This window comes from Eleutherodactylus coqui, chromosome 1, assembly GCF_035609145.1.
Source record: "Eleutherodactylus coqui strain aEleCoq1 chromosome 1, aEleCoq1.hap1, whole genome shotgun sequence".
Lineage (NCBI taxonomy): Eukaryota > Metazoa > Chordata > Amphibia > Anura > Eleutherodactylidae > Eleutherodactylus > Eleutherodactylus coqui.
Window position 1 is genome coordinate 355,708,051 of NC_089837.1, and position 13,883 is coordinate 355,721,933.

Sequence of the window (13,883 nt, forward strand, 5' to 3'; positions counted from 1 at the left end):
ATTTCACAACTTTTTTTTTTTTAAAGAAAAAAAGTCATTTGTTAATCTCAACTGAAAAGAATTCCTCTAGATTCTTCCTGGAAATCTGTGTAAAGTAGAAGGCGATAACTTATGCTTTCTCCAGCTGTTGAACTGCAATTTCCAGTCTCTGTTACAAAAGTGAACATATTGGTGGTACTGTGTGTCCGTGAAAATAAGACACGGTCTTATATTAACTTTTACTTCAAAAGAGGCACAGTGTCTTATAAGGCTGACCGTGCTGCCAGCGTTCGGGTCCCTTGTGCTGGTCTCCGGCACTGCTACAGGTTTTTGTATACTGCTAAACTCCGACAGAGCAGTTCTTCATGGTAGCGGGGCTTGAATACCCCGCCTCAAGCAAGCGAATGCTCTGATTGGTTAATAGAGCGCCTCGTCAGCCAATCACAGACATTCATTGAATTACAATATTGAATGGCTGTGATTGGTTAATCGAGCGCCGGCTCCAATTCGTTTATCGAGCACCTCGTCAGGCAATTAGAGAATTCACTTGCTTAAGGGGAGGGTATTCAAGCCCCGCTACCAGGAAGAGATGGTCTGTTGGCATTCAGGAGTACATGGAAGCCTGCAGCAGAGTCACAGCCCAGCATGAGGGACCTGAACACCGCCTGCTAGGTGAATATTGCTTTTTTTTTTTTTTTTCTTATGTAGTGTAGCTAGGGTTTATTATCAAGGGCGGGCTAATATTTCAAGCCCTCCCCCTCCCCTGAAATTCAGGTAGGGCTTATTATTGGGGAAACACTGTTGTAGTTCACTGGCCACCGCTGGACAGCTTAGATTACTAAAGGCTGCTGGAAATGTATTTCCAAGACAAGCTGGGAAGGCAATTGTTGTACAGACTAGAATATGTCCCAGCAGTCTGATCGTGTCAATTTATAGGAATTACCCTAAGAGCCAATTTGTTGGAGCTGGAAAAGAAAGCGTAGGCCCATGGAGCTGCAGAAAATGTGCTGCTCATGAAATGAGATATAAACATAAATATTTTACAAAAGGTACTCCTTACCTCATCTATAATTGGCTTTAGTGTAACTTGAAGATAATGCATTCCAGCTAGCTTCATGGTCTCATCAATGCACTTGGACGTCAATGAATTCCCTCTGAAAATGGTATTTGGATCTCTAAAGGAAAAAAAAAAAGAAAAAATTAATTTGGTCTGAAAGAGAAATCGGTCAGAGAAGTTATCACAAAGGTTGGCAAAACTTGTGTTAGAGATTGATGACTGGATATCCATTTGTATTTACTTAAGGGCCTTTTACATGGTCTGATTACCAGACACAAACATTAGACTATGTAAAAGGGACAACAATCGGCTTATCCACTGTCTGATCCTGGAGGTTTAGCAAGCAAAAAGGACTTGCTGGTGTATTGCACATCTTCCTGTGCGATGAGGGAGATGTGCAGCCAACCGATGATTGCTTAATTGGGGCGAAGGATTGTGTAAAGTGCATTGGTCTTCATACAGACAATCATGTTTGCGAACGGAAGTAAATGACCACCAATTGACATGCTTTAGCGAATTAGCCACTGGAAAAGGACCCTTAGGCCTCATGTCCACGGGGAAAATCAGGCCCGCCGTGGATTATTCATGCAGATTACCGCAAGGAGTCCCTCCTTTCCCGCGGACACGAGGCCTAAAAATAAGAATTACTCACCTGTCCGGACGCTGCGGATCTGCCCTCCATCACGGCCGGATCTTTTTTCTTCGGCCCGGTGGATGCGCTCGACACGCCGGCAGCGTGCCGCACACATGCACCGTGTGCTCCTGCTCTCTCGCACCAGACAGCAGAAATTCAGCTGCAGGTGTGCCGCGGATCCGGACGGCTTCCATAAGCTTCAATAGAAGCCTGCGGAAGTCGTCCGCGTGGGAGACCCGCACCTAAATGGAGCATGCTGCGGGTGTTTCCCCGCACATGCAATCCACGCCTCAGGGGAAAATGACATCTGCAGGTATTTAATTACATGCGGGGGTCCAATGCATCCCTATGGGGCGCGGATTAAGCTGCGGGTGATCCGCTGCGGCTATTTCCCCATGGACACTTTGAAGTTACTATGTTACACAGAACAAGTGAACAGGACAAAGCTGCAATAGCCAATAAAACAGTGGAAATGTGTGAACTTGCCCTTAGAGTACACTGCAGTATTGTTGTATACATATGTCAGATTTTGCTGAGAAACAGCACCAAAATTTGTGGCATTTGGTATGGATTTTGACACTGTCTTTGCAGTGGATTTGAGGCAGATTTCACCCTTTCGATTGAAGGGATGAAGTCTGTTGTGGATCTGCGATAACAACCAAGTCAAAATCAATTTGGTGCAGGTTTTGTTGCGGATTTTGGTAAGTATTCTGCACCGAATTTCACCCCTTTGGTTGAATATAAGTTGAATCGTTGAAATCTGCACCAAATTATGCACATTTTAAAAAGGTTTTTTAGTGTCAATTGGCTGCAGAAAATCTGCAGGAAATCCACTATGTGTGAACACACCCTAAAAGTCACTGAATGTGGGGCTCTCAGATAAACCCTTCCTACTCACAAACGGAAAAAAAAAATTAAATCGCTCAACTGGACTGTCATAGCCGTACTGTGTGGATATTCAGTATTTCAGGGATTTGTATCAGGTAGGTATAGAGCTGGTAGTATCTACAGTCAAAAATCACATGTCAGTAAAGGACCAGGTTCACGCCTTGTATAAAGGAATACTACTTTCCCTATACATAGTGGATGATTGTTTACTGCTAAACAGAGCCTCACACAAGAAAAATATATGCTCCCCATTGTGAATGCAAATATCCGTGCACCCGATTCATATTCCTCAGTGCAAGCAATGAGACCATCAGCCAATGGCAAGCAAGGATTTTAAGTAAAAGGAAGAATCCAGTAAATTAGTCTTCTGTTTTACTTCTAATCCATTAAAAGCATAACATGGATCCACATGCAAATGAGCAGCACCACATAGCTCGAAACATGTAAGTGTGTGGACCCATGTCCATGTGGGTACATGTTACCCTTTTAATGGAATATACTGTAAATTAAATGGAAAACTAATTTTAATCTCAAGCTCTGGATTCTATATTTTTCTTACATAAGGCCTAGAGGAACATGATTTGGGGGGATAGTAGGACTGACGCTATTTGTAAGACATCCCACTGATTCATCACCTCGGTCCCCGACCTGCACAGATACACTAATCTTATAAGAATGTAGGTATAATGAAATGCTCGGGCTGGTACAAGTTCACATGGATTTACCGACAGCGCAACTGACTAACAATCTGAATATACAAAAAGGAGTCCTTTGCTCGGGTTGTATTAATAACACAATTGCTACTCACTGTGTTCTGTTCACTTCAGCATTAGCAATGGCGCTGATGAAAGGCACAATCTTGCCATAATGTAAAAAGAGTCGGACCAGAGGTATTGCAGCTTCCTGTTTTTCTCTGCAGACTTCACCCAACACATGTGCAGCAGATGCTGAAACAGGCTGGAAAGACATTTGAAGTTACTGTTTTCACATGAAGATAAAGCAGACAACAGTTACAGCAGAACATTCAACTACAGGCAAATAAGGACAATGCAATTACTATCTTTGCAGAAGCACCTATTGGAGGGCAGCATTCCTTCATAGCAATGTCAGACCCTTTATACAGGTGGCCTTATATAAAAGTCTCCTCACCTTCTAGGTGTCCCCACACGCCTTTTGGGTGCTCTCGTTAAAGAGACATGACACCCCCTCCTGACCCACGTCACAGGCCTCTCACCAACTAAGCCAGAAACCTACTGCACACTGATGAGGGCAAACACCCCAAAACAGCTGTTTATAACAATGATTGGGAATAGGAAGCCAAGCCAGTAAACCATGTACAAAGACCTGTATAAAGGGTCTGACATTGATTTGCAAGAATACTGCCATCCAGTAGGTGGCACTGCAGAGATAGTAATTCCTCCTTGCTTATTTGCATAAATTACCCAGAGCAGCTTGCATGGCCTTATAGGTCTCCTCACTCATCTTGTAGGTGTCTCCACACCCCTTTTTGGTGCTCTTCTTAGGAAGAGACTATGCTATCCCCCTACCCACTCACCGCCTAGGTGTCTCCACACACTTTTTGGGTGACCTCCTTAAGCGGACTCGACACCCCTCCTGATTCAAATACAGGAAATTGATGTGAAAAATAATGCAACTTTTATAGTATTAAAGGGTCAATAGCGGCATTAATAGCCACAAAGTCTAATAAGTAAATAAACAAAGATTAAAACTACAATGTGCTGGTAAATAAAAAAAACTGAATACAGACAAAGAATACATTTACTTTTACAAATTGCATTTATTACAGGTTTTAACTTCAATTACCTTGATTTTTACTATATTTATCAAAAAGGGTTGGCATTACCTAGCTCAGTGTTCCCCAACTCCAGTCCTCGTTACCCCCAACAGGTCATGTTTTCAGGATTTCCTCAGTATTGCACAGGTGATGTAATTATTGCCGGTGCCTCAGACATTGCCACAAGAGTTCTTACTATAGGATATCCTGAAAACGTGACCTGTTGGGGGTCCGTGAGGACTGGAGTTTGGGACCCCTGACTGCACAGGTCTTTCTCAGTCTACACTAATCCCTTGTTTAACCACAGAAACATTTTATACTTGTTGCAATCTTATACTGGATATGTAAATTGTGCACCGATATACATTTTCAATTTCAGAATTGACTTCAAACAATAGTTAAAAGTCCAGATGTAACCATATTCTGGCACTGAGACCTCAGCAGAAAGTTTGAGAAGACCTATACCACAAGACAGAGTTGCCCTAACCAAGACAACAGAATATTATAGGGAATAACCAGAATATCCATATAATAGGGAAAGACTATACCACCCAATACCTGGATGTATAGGATACACGACAAACTAGACTTAAGGCCCATTTACACAGAGCGATGACCGCTTAAAAATAAATAAATAAATAAATAAAAAAAATTTAAAAATCCGCTAAAAAGCAATTGTTTGAGCGATAATCGTTGCGCCTAAATGCGCGGGCATCGTGCAATGCTAGCTGATTGTTAATTTCAGGCCAAACTAAAAATCGTTGTTTTGCCTTATCAGGAGTTCTCCACGGGGAGTGCTGATAGTGTTGTTTCCTGTTGGAGAACAAAGGAACTGAAAACAGATAAGAGCCCTCGGGCTATTAACGGTTTTGAGCTGAACGCTTCATTTGCACACTTAATTGCTATTAAGTAGCTACTTAATAGTTTATGCAAAATGATCGCTCAAAGCTGTCACTCAAACTGTTGTTTGAGCGATCATCTGCTGGTGTAAATGGGCCTTAACATTTCTACTGTAAGATAACATCTACTGTGAGATCAAGAATCTGCCTGCAAAAGTGCTTGGGGCTAAAAGCAGATTTCTTGAAAGGCGTTGTCCTGTGAAGTGTTAATGATCATAGCTTTAGGGCGCTTTTAGACAGAATTATCCTCCTTCAAGGAATCGGTCATACGAATAAAAGTGAACGATAATCCTGCAGTCTAAAATACAAGCTGATGACTGAACAGCAAATGAGAATAAATTGCTTTCATTTGAAGCCCATTTTATGCAGGCAAAAAAAGAACCAGTTGTTGGCTCAGTCGGTTTAAACAGCGCTCGTTTATTCCCTCTCGTTCTCTTATACATGATTGCTGTTTATCCTGAACGAGCCAACAATAGTTTTTATGCCTGCATGAAATGGACGAACGAAAGCAAATTATTCTCGTTCGTTGTTCAGTCCTTGGCTTGCATTTAGACTGAACTATTATGATGTATCTTGGTCAAAATCCAACCAATGCATTGCATTTATTATCTATCATTCACATGCAGTATGGCTTTAAAACTCCAGGGGGAGCCCAGGGTGGCAGAAGCAATGAGGTTCAGTTTTTGATGTGCAGGGCGACCCGCCGAATTATTATGGCGTCATTAATAGGTTGCAGGTCTGCATGGTGCACTACATGTATCAGAAGGTCTGCCACTTTGTACCCACTCTGTGTGGGAGTATACACCAAGCAGCTACCCCCTCTATATTAATAGGGATGTATAAGTGGCTGTCTCATTGGTGCCCCACACAGGTCCAATTAGCTCCCTCATTTGGTAGTTTGCTACCTGCATGTTGAGAGGATGCAGCCATCTGCCCTCCTATGGCCGTTTTCGGTTCTGTGTAAAAGTGCCCTAAAGCTGTGATCATTAACACTTCACGAGACAACGCATTTAGGGTGCATTCACACGACCATATATCGGCTGGGTTTTCACGCCCAGCCGATAAACAACGTCTCTCTCTGCAGGGGGAGGAGGCTGGAAGAGCCGGGAGCAGTGTACTGAGCTCCCGCCCCCTCTCTGCCTCCGCTCCACCCCCTGCACTATTTTCAATGAGGAGAGGCTGGACGGGGGTGGAGCTAATTCCCAGAACTTAGCCCTGCCCCTGTTCCGCCTCCTCTCATTGCAAATAGTGCAGAGGGGTGGAGAGGAGGCAGAGAGGGGGCGGGAGCTCAGAGCACTGCTCCCGGCTCTTCCAGCCTCCTCCCCATGCAGAGAGGGACGCCATATATCAGCTGGGCGTGAAAACCCAGCCGATATACGGTCGTCTGAATGCACCCTTAGACTGAATCCTTCACTTTCCCTCCTATGACCAATTCTTTGAATGATGAATCTAAACAGGCTGCACGAGTGCGAACGAGGTAGCGGTGATGTCAATTGCTCAAACAAGATATTAGCACATCTACCGTAAAAGATTATTTCGTTAAGTTTTTTGAACGGTGTGAATAAAAGCATATTTAAAAGGTTTCATTACGAGAAAAAAAAAATCTAACAGAGGGTTTCCTTTTTTGCTAAGCTCACAAAGTAAGGTCTGGGTGTGTCAATTTAATATGTGATACATTAAAGGGAAAAACAAAACAGTTTTTTCCTGCTCACCACAAGAGACTCAAATCACTCAGAAAACCACAAAAACTATTTCTCAAACTAGGGGTTATAGATAGAGCAGCAACGCCCACCACTTATACCTTAAGGAGGAAATATCTGTTATACAGAAATAAACGTTTGTGGTAGAACCTTCCATATTATTGATACATACTGTTGTTTTATTCCCACAATATTCTTTAGAATGACAACATTTGGCTTTATAAGGGGGCTGTGCCAAGATGCACAACTCTTGAGAATGCAGGGCTCTGGACGACCATTCTTGGCGCCTCCAGCAAACAGTTGATCTTGTTGATGCAAGCTGCAGCTGGTCTGACATTTAAATGTAATACTACACGATGGCCATTTAGATGAAGGGGCATCTTACAACAGGATGGCCAGGATAGCTGTCACTTTTACTAAGCGGCAGTATGTTCTGGGAGCGAGGGGTGGACTAGGACATGCATATGCCTTAATAGGAACAGGAGATCTTGGCACAAACCCTTTAAATGGAATGCATAATCTAAAATCCGTTTATTTTACTTTATTTTTTCTTCGTATGATTTCTGGGGGTGTTTATATCATTATTGAACTGCTGGAGGCCTAGATAAGGAAAGCGAACAACAATATATACTAAAATAACTGCTAGGTATTCAGCTCTTGGGGACTCCTTGATATCTTGGGAGGTTAATTTACTTCCTCATTTCCTAGAGACTGTGACATCACTTCATAAATTCACTTCTGCTCATTTCAGTCGCCATCAAGTACACACTCCCTGCTGTACTGTCTATATAGACAATACAGGAGGGTTTTGTGTATTTCCAATATGGCCACCCTCTGGAAAGTTAATAAATTAAAACAAAAAATAAATTTATATATATATATATATATATATATATATATATATATATATATATATATATATATATATATATATATACACACACACACACACACACACACATATATATATATACACACACACACACACACACACACACACCTTCTGCATACATAAATAAAATGAATTAAGAGACAATTAATTAAAAAAGATTTTCCAGCTTTTAATAATTGATGGCCAATCCTTATTTATAGTGGCCATTCTGAGTAGTGCAGGCTTGTCCCTCTGAAGTGAATGGGACCCCCCACCGATCAGATATTGATGGCCTATCCTGATGGGAGACCATCCATTTTTAAAGGCTAAGTAACCCCTTTAAAACATTCACTTTAACAGCTGTAACTGACCTCAACATCTCCAGATTTCAATAAGAGGTCTCTGAGGCAGTTGTAGTACTCGCTTGGAAAAACATGATCTTCAGTGTAAACTACATTAAGCCTTAGTGAGCCAAGATCCTCAGGTTTGCCTGATTTGCCATTATCCCTGGGCTGAAGCAAGTACCTGGAATGAAGAAAAGAAAATTTTCGATGATACTTTCATGATATATACTTTACAGTACAATCATCAATCCAAATTCACCCATTAGTATGTTTTTAGACTGTGGGAAGAAACGGACGTACCCAGAGGAAAGCGACATAAAAACCAGAAAAATGTAAAAACTCCATTCAAATGTGGTCCTTGGTTGGATTTGGACCTAGGACCCCAGTGCTGCAGGGTATAAGTGTTAACCATTATTCTAGTATAATAGTCCTAACCAATCATGTGGATTATTATGGACACTGCAATACTAATTAAGTCTAGTTTTTGTTTATTATTGGAAAAAATAAGATCTTCACAGGTGATAAAAAGTGATTTTGAGGGAGTTTTGTTTTTTATTTAGAATTCTAAAGGTGTTTTTTAAACTCCCACAAGTGGACTTGAACATCAGATCTGCTGATCTTAGACAATACATTTGTGTATTATTCATACCAGAGCATAATAGGCTTCCATACACAGAAGACCCACCATAGTAACTCACAGGCATCCCTGGATCCCATTGGAGGAACAATGAGAAGACAGCAGGGGCTCATTCCCTCTAACAGCTTAGATGCTGTGGTTACTATTGACTGTGGCATCTATGGCATTAGACAGAATTGCAGTTCTCTCCGATACCAACTGTTTCAGCAGAGCTTCAGCTTCAATATACAGCTAACACCAAATGCAGACAGCATAGGCTCAGTTCCTGTCACTCATCTCTATTAAATATCTATCACTGACAATTATGGCTGACATGAAGAGATACTGTCTCCAGATTCATGAACTTGAATTTAAGGCCGAGTTTAGAGTCACAGACGCCAGCCTCTCCTCGCCCGCACCATTTAGACCAACAGCTCTCTCTCCCCTTTTGTGTCTAGAGGAGAGCTGTCCCTCTGCAAACTGCGGGTGGGGAGTATTAAGTTATCCTGCTTCCAGGAAACAGGAGTGCTGGTGTCTCACGATGCGTTGTTTAGGAGTGGGGTCAAGCACGAACATGTGAGAAACAGCAGAGTCAATAAAAAATATCAAGATACTGGATATACAAAGCATGCCTAGAAGGCAGGACACAAATGCTGTGAAAGTTTATAGGAAAAGATGGAGAATCACCTGGGTGTATTGTGTGCTGCCTCACAAAACAGATTCAGGCATGTCAACACTATCAAATGAGCATTACACATAATCTCTATTTGGCTTTTATTGCATCAATCAAATGATGGAAATACTTTTATTATCCGCTTTGCATAGCAGTTATTGTCTTTGTAAATTGTGCTCTTCCATTACAGCAATTACAGTTATCAATATTAATGGAACACAGCGCTATGGAAAGAATACAAGTATAAGGGAATAGCTTTTAATAGGAGTCAAGTAGAACCTGTAACAATGCTATTAAACCAACCTGCTTTCCATTTGTTTGTGTCTTTTTTGGAGGACATGATAGCATAGCAGACTAGGCTATTGGGTCCTCAAAAAAGGTGTAAACGGAAAGGAGTTCAAATAGAGTCTACAGTTCGGACTTTTGAACTTCGTTTGCCTCATTAAAGTTAATAGATCCACTGAGGGATATGTCTGCATACCATTCTCTACTATTCAAACCTATTTCCCTGCTGGAAAGCTCAGAGCAGAGCTAAAACAAGTTGTGAACCCAGTCTAAGACTTGCCCCATAAAACGGTTCATTGCTACACTTTTATTTTCTGCTTCACCTTTGACCTCATTCCCAAATTTTAGGTTTGTGTAAGTCATGCTTAAAAAACATAAAACCTATTAGAAATGTTTTACATTATTTTGGCCAAGAGTAATGGAAAGGCCAAATATCACACACTTCATTACCCTGATCATTAAGCAATAAAACGTTCCATTAATAGTTATTTTAAGTAGCATCCATTGATTATGCAACATACAGTACTAGTCAAAAGTTTAGACACGCCTTTACATTCCATGATTTTTTTTTTCTACATTGTACATTCATATTGAAGATATGGAAACTACGAAGGAACACATGGAATTAAGCAGCAAACAAAAACATTTTAAAATCTGAATGTTTTATATTTTAGATTCCTCAAAGTTGCCCCACTTTTTCTTTGATGACAGCTTTACACACTTTTTGTGTTGCGCAAAGTTAGGGTTGGTGCACAGTCCCATACAGTGTTCAGGCCTATTTAACTACTGCTTTAATCCACATTATGGCAAGAACCACTGAACTAAGGTCATGAGAAACAACAGTCCCCCATTACTTTAAGACATGAAAGTCAGCCAACCAAAAAAACGTTAAGGACTTTGATGGTTTTCATGACTGCACTTGAGAATACCTGCAACACTATGATGAAACTCGATCTCAGGACTGCCCGAGGAAAGGAAGACCAAGTTACCTCTTTTGCAGAGGGGTTCATAAAAGTTACCAGCCTCAGAGACCACAAATTAACAGCACCGCAGATTAGAGCTCACATAAATGCTTCACAGAGATGACGTACCAGACACATCTCAAAATCAACTGTTCAGAGGAGACTGCAAGAATCAGGCCTTGATGGTCAAAAAGACGACACTACTGAGGATCATCAACAAGATAACTGTGTGAGTCAATAAACAAGAAATGGAGGTTAGACGAGTGGAAATCTGTACTTTGGTCTGATAAGTCAAATTTGAGAATTTTGTTTCCAACTACCATGCCTTTGTGAAGCGCAGAAAAGGTAAGTGGATGGTTTCTGCATGGGTAGTTGCCACCATGAAGCATAGAGGAGGTGGCGTGTTTTGGTGGTGATTTATTCAAAATTCAAGGCACACTTAGCCAGCATAGCTACCAGGAGCATTCTGCAGCGACACACCATCCCATCTGGTTAGCACTTTGTGGGACCGCCATTTGTTTATTAACAGGACCATGACCCCAAACATACCTCCAAACCTACGTAAGGACTATTTCAACAAAAAGGAGAAAGGTGGAGCGTTGCGTTAGTTGCCATAGCCTCCACAATCATCCGACCTGAGCTCAGGTGAGATTATTTGGGGCGAGTTGGACTGCAAAGTGAAGGAAAAGCAGCCAATAAGTGCTCAGAACCTCGCAACTCCTTCAAGACTGCTTGAAGACCATTCCAGATGACCACCTCATAAAGCTGATTGAAAATATGCCAAAAGTATGCAAAGCTGTCAAAGCAAAGGGGCTACTCTGAAAAATCTAATATATAAACTTTTGACAGGTACTGTACACTGCATGGGCTGCTTGTAGCCCCACAAGAGTGTCAGCTTTATAGAGAAAATGAATCGGACCTTAAAAATCTTGAAAAAAATTATAAACTATGTACCATGCATCATAGCAGCTGGATTGTCGTAAGACCTTGAGTGGAATTTTAAGTTCTCCAAGAAACTCGTCTCCAAACTTTAGATTACTTGCATTCCATAGGTCAACCCTGCAAAGAATAGGACCGGTTATATCAAAATAGTGTAATAATATCAGCATAAGATCACATACTGAATATGCAAGGTTTGATCCTGAGGCAATCGAATCAAACGTACATACATTTGACCATGTACACAAAGAACAAAGCTGCCACTTGATCTACTAGCTATGCATACAAAGTCTGTGACTACGAAACCTAGACTGAACCCTGGCTGGCTGCCAGTCTTTGACATCAGTTCTTGCAGATAGATTTTCTCAGCTGCTAGTTCAGGCACAGACAAAAGGGAAGACACTATATTAATGTTTAATGACTGTATAAATGGTTGGAAACTACAGTTAATTACTGTCTGAATGTTGTCAAAAGTACTGGGGTTGTAACAGATATGACTGACACACGACAACATATGAATTAGACTGAGTGGGTCTTAAGCCATCACAGCACAAAGGAGATTCTCACTTATAAGGTGATGGCATATCACTAGGAAATGCCATCACCTCCTCATTGTGGGGGAATGAAACTCTGAAATCCACACGGAGCCTGAGAATGAGGGGGCACCAGCGCTCTTGTAGCATTCCATCTCCTTTTAAGTTATCCTTGCATAGAAGTACTGACAGCCACCCATCTGTACAGGGAACTGCAGCCAACTCCACTCAATAACACTGAAGGGGACCAGTGTTGCGACCTCCATATTCTCAGGATTGGTGGGGGCCCCAGAGGTTCGTCCCTCACCGATCATAAAGTTATGGCATATTTTAGCAATATGCCATTGTTCTTTAAGATGGGGAACCCCTCTAAGTCTTCAATCATCTAAAAAAAATTTCTTTGTAATAAAGTGACACACTGAAGACACCTAGTAAAGAAGAAATGTGCGGCACACTGCTTCCAAGGTTCAGGTGGAAGCTGAGGATTTATCGCTGTCACAATTAGAAAGAAGAATGCAGTGGAACTCCAGATATTTACCCAATTCAATAAATGCTTTTATTAAGATTGCAGAGCGAGACAATTACAATCAAGTTATAATCACATCATACTCCAGGCTAAGATAGGAAACTTTAGTCATGCGGGAGGCCCACAGCGGGTTCCGGCTGTAATCCCGGGCTGGCGACCTTGCGTACCCGTTTCTGTATTGCAGATGACCAGGGTGGCTTGCAGGCAGCCATGCACTGTACATTTTTTTTCCCATTGTTTGTATTTCCTGCGCCGCCGCTAAGTAACGACACGGGTACCCGTAGCCCATACGCAACGTTAATTGCGTATGGGCTGCGGGTAGGACGCCGTTCACGTGGAGTCCACAGCAAAATGCAGCATGCCGCGAGTCTGAAGGAAAAAACACAAGTTCACGCCTTTCAATGCCTGTGTTTTGCTGCAGATACTCCGCGCGGACGGCAAACACAGATTTCACAATTGGAATCCGTAGGTGAGACCTCCTTTAAGAAGCACAATGTGGGTAGGTCTTGAACCCAGTTTATTAGACCTAGGTTCGCTACTCTAAGAATACTTCTGACTCAGAGTTGAATCTGTCGCTGTTGTATAGTCCAATGATACCCAGGCAGCTTCTTCAGGAAGCATAGACGTTTTATCCACTGAACACATATACCAATATAATAATTTCCCACGACTGAACCAAGGGCGAAAGGCAACATAGTCTCTTACACAATCCACACACAGACATGCCTTCATTATCTAAAACCAAACTGATTGGTTACATTTCAATCCAGTATTACACAGGCGCATAAACTCTTCAACCCTACAATTGCGGTGTCATCTCCTGCCCTAAAATGGGCACACTTCCGCCCTCCTTTATAGAACACCCACCATCATACTTGCATTAACTTTTAAATCCAAATCCCAGCTACCACATTGTTACTAGAACCCACCTGGATGGGTAGCATTATGATGTGAGAAAAGGGAGCAAAACTAAATGATACACTTCATTCATACAATTTCATTATGCACTTTGATTTTTAGAGTTAAATGATGGAACACATCGAGAACTTTTTCCTACCTTATCTCCATTTTATCCACATCATCCTCTTCTATTTCAAAATGGAATTTCTTATTATAACTGCTGGGCTTTGTTACCTGAAAATTATATAGAACACAGACAATACTTATTATTAACAATACTAT

At 41.6% G+C, this 13,883-nt stretch overlaps 1 protein-coding gene across 2 annotated transcripts in view; it reads right to left on the reverse strand.

Annotated features, from left to right (window-relative positions):
- The window catches only part of RASA3 (RAS p21 protein activator 3), a 161,841-nt gene that overhangs the window by 28,838 nt on the left and 119,120 nt on the right, over positions 1–13,883 (reverse strand). For both annotated transcript variants that reach the window (XM_066577243.1, XM_066577239.1), the window contains exons 8-12: positions 13,759–13,835; positions 11,658–11,762; positions 8,195–8,348; positions 3,367–3,515; positions 1,040–1,154 (exon numbers count right to left, since the gene is read on the reverse strand). In XM_066577243.1, coding sequence (XP_066433340.1) covers positions 1,040–1,154; positions 3,367–3,515; positions 8,195–8,348; positions 11,658–11,762; positions 13,759–13,835 — 600 coding nt within the window. The remainder of the gene's footprint in view (positions 1–1,039; positions 1,155–3,366; positions 3,516–8,194; positions 8,349–11,657; positions 11,763–13,758; positions 13,836–13,883) is intronic.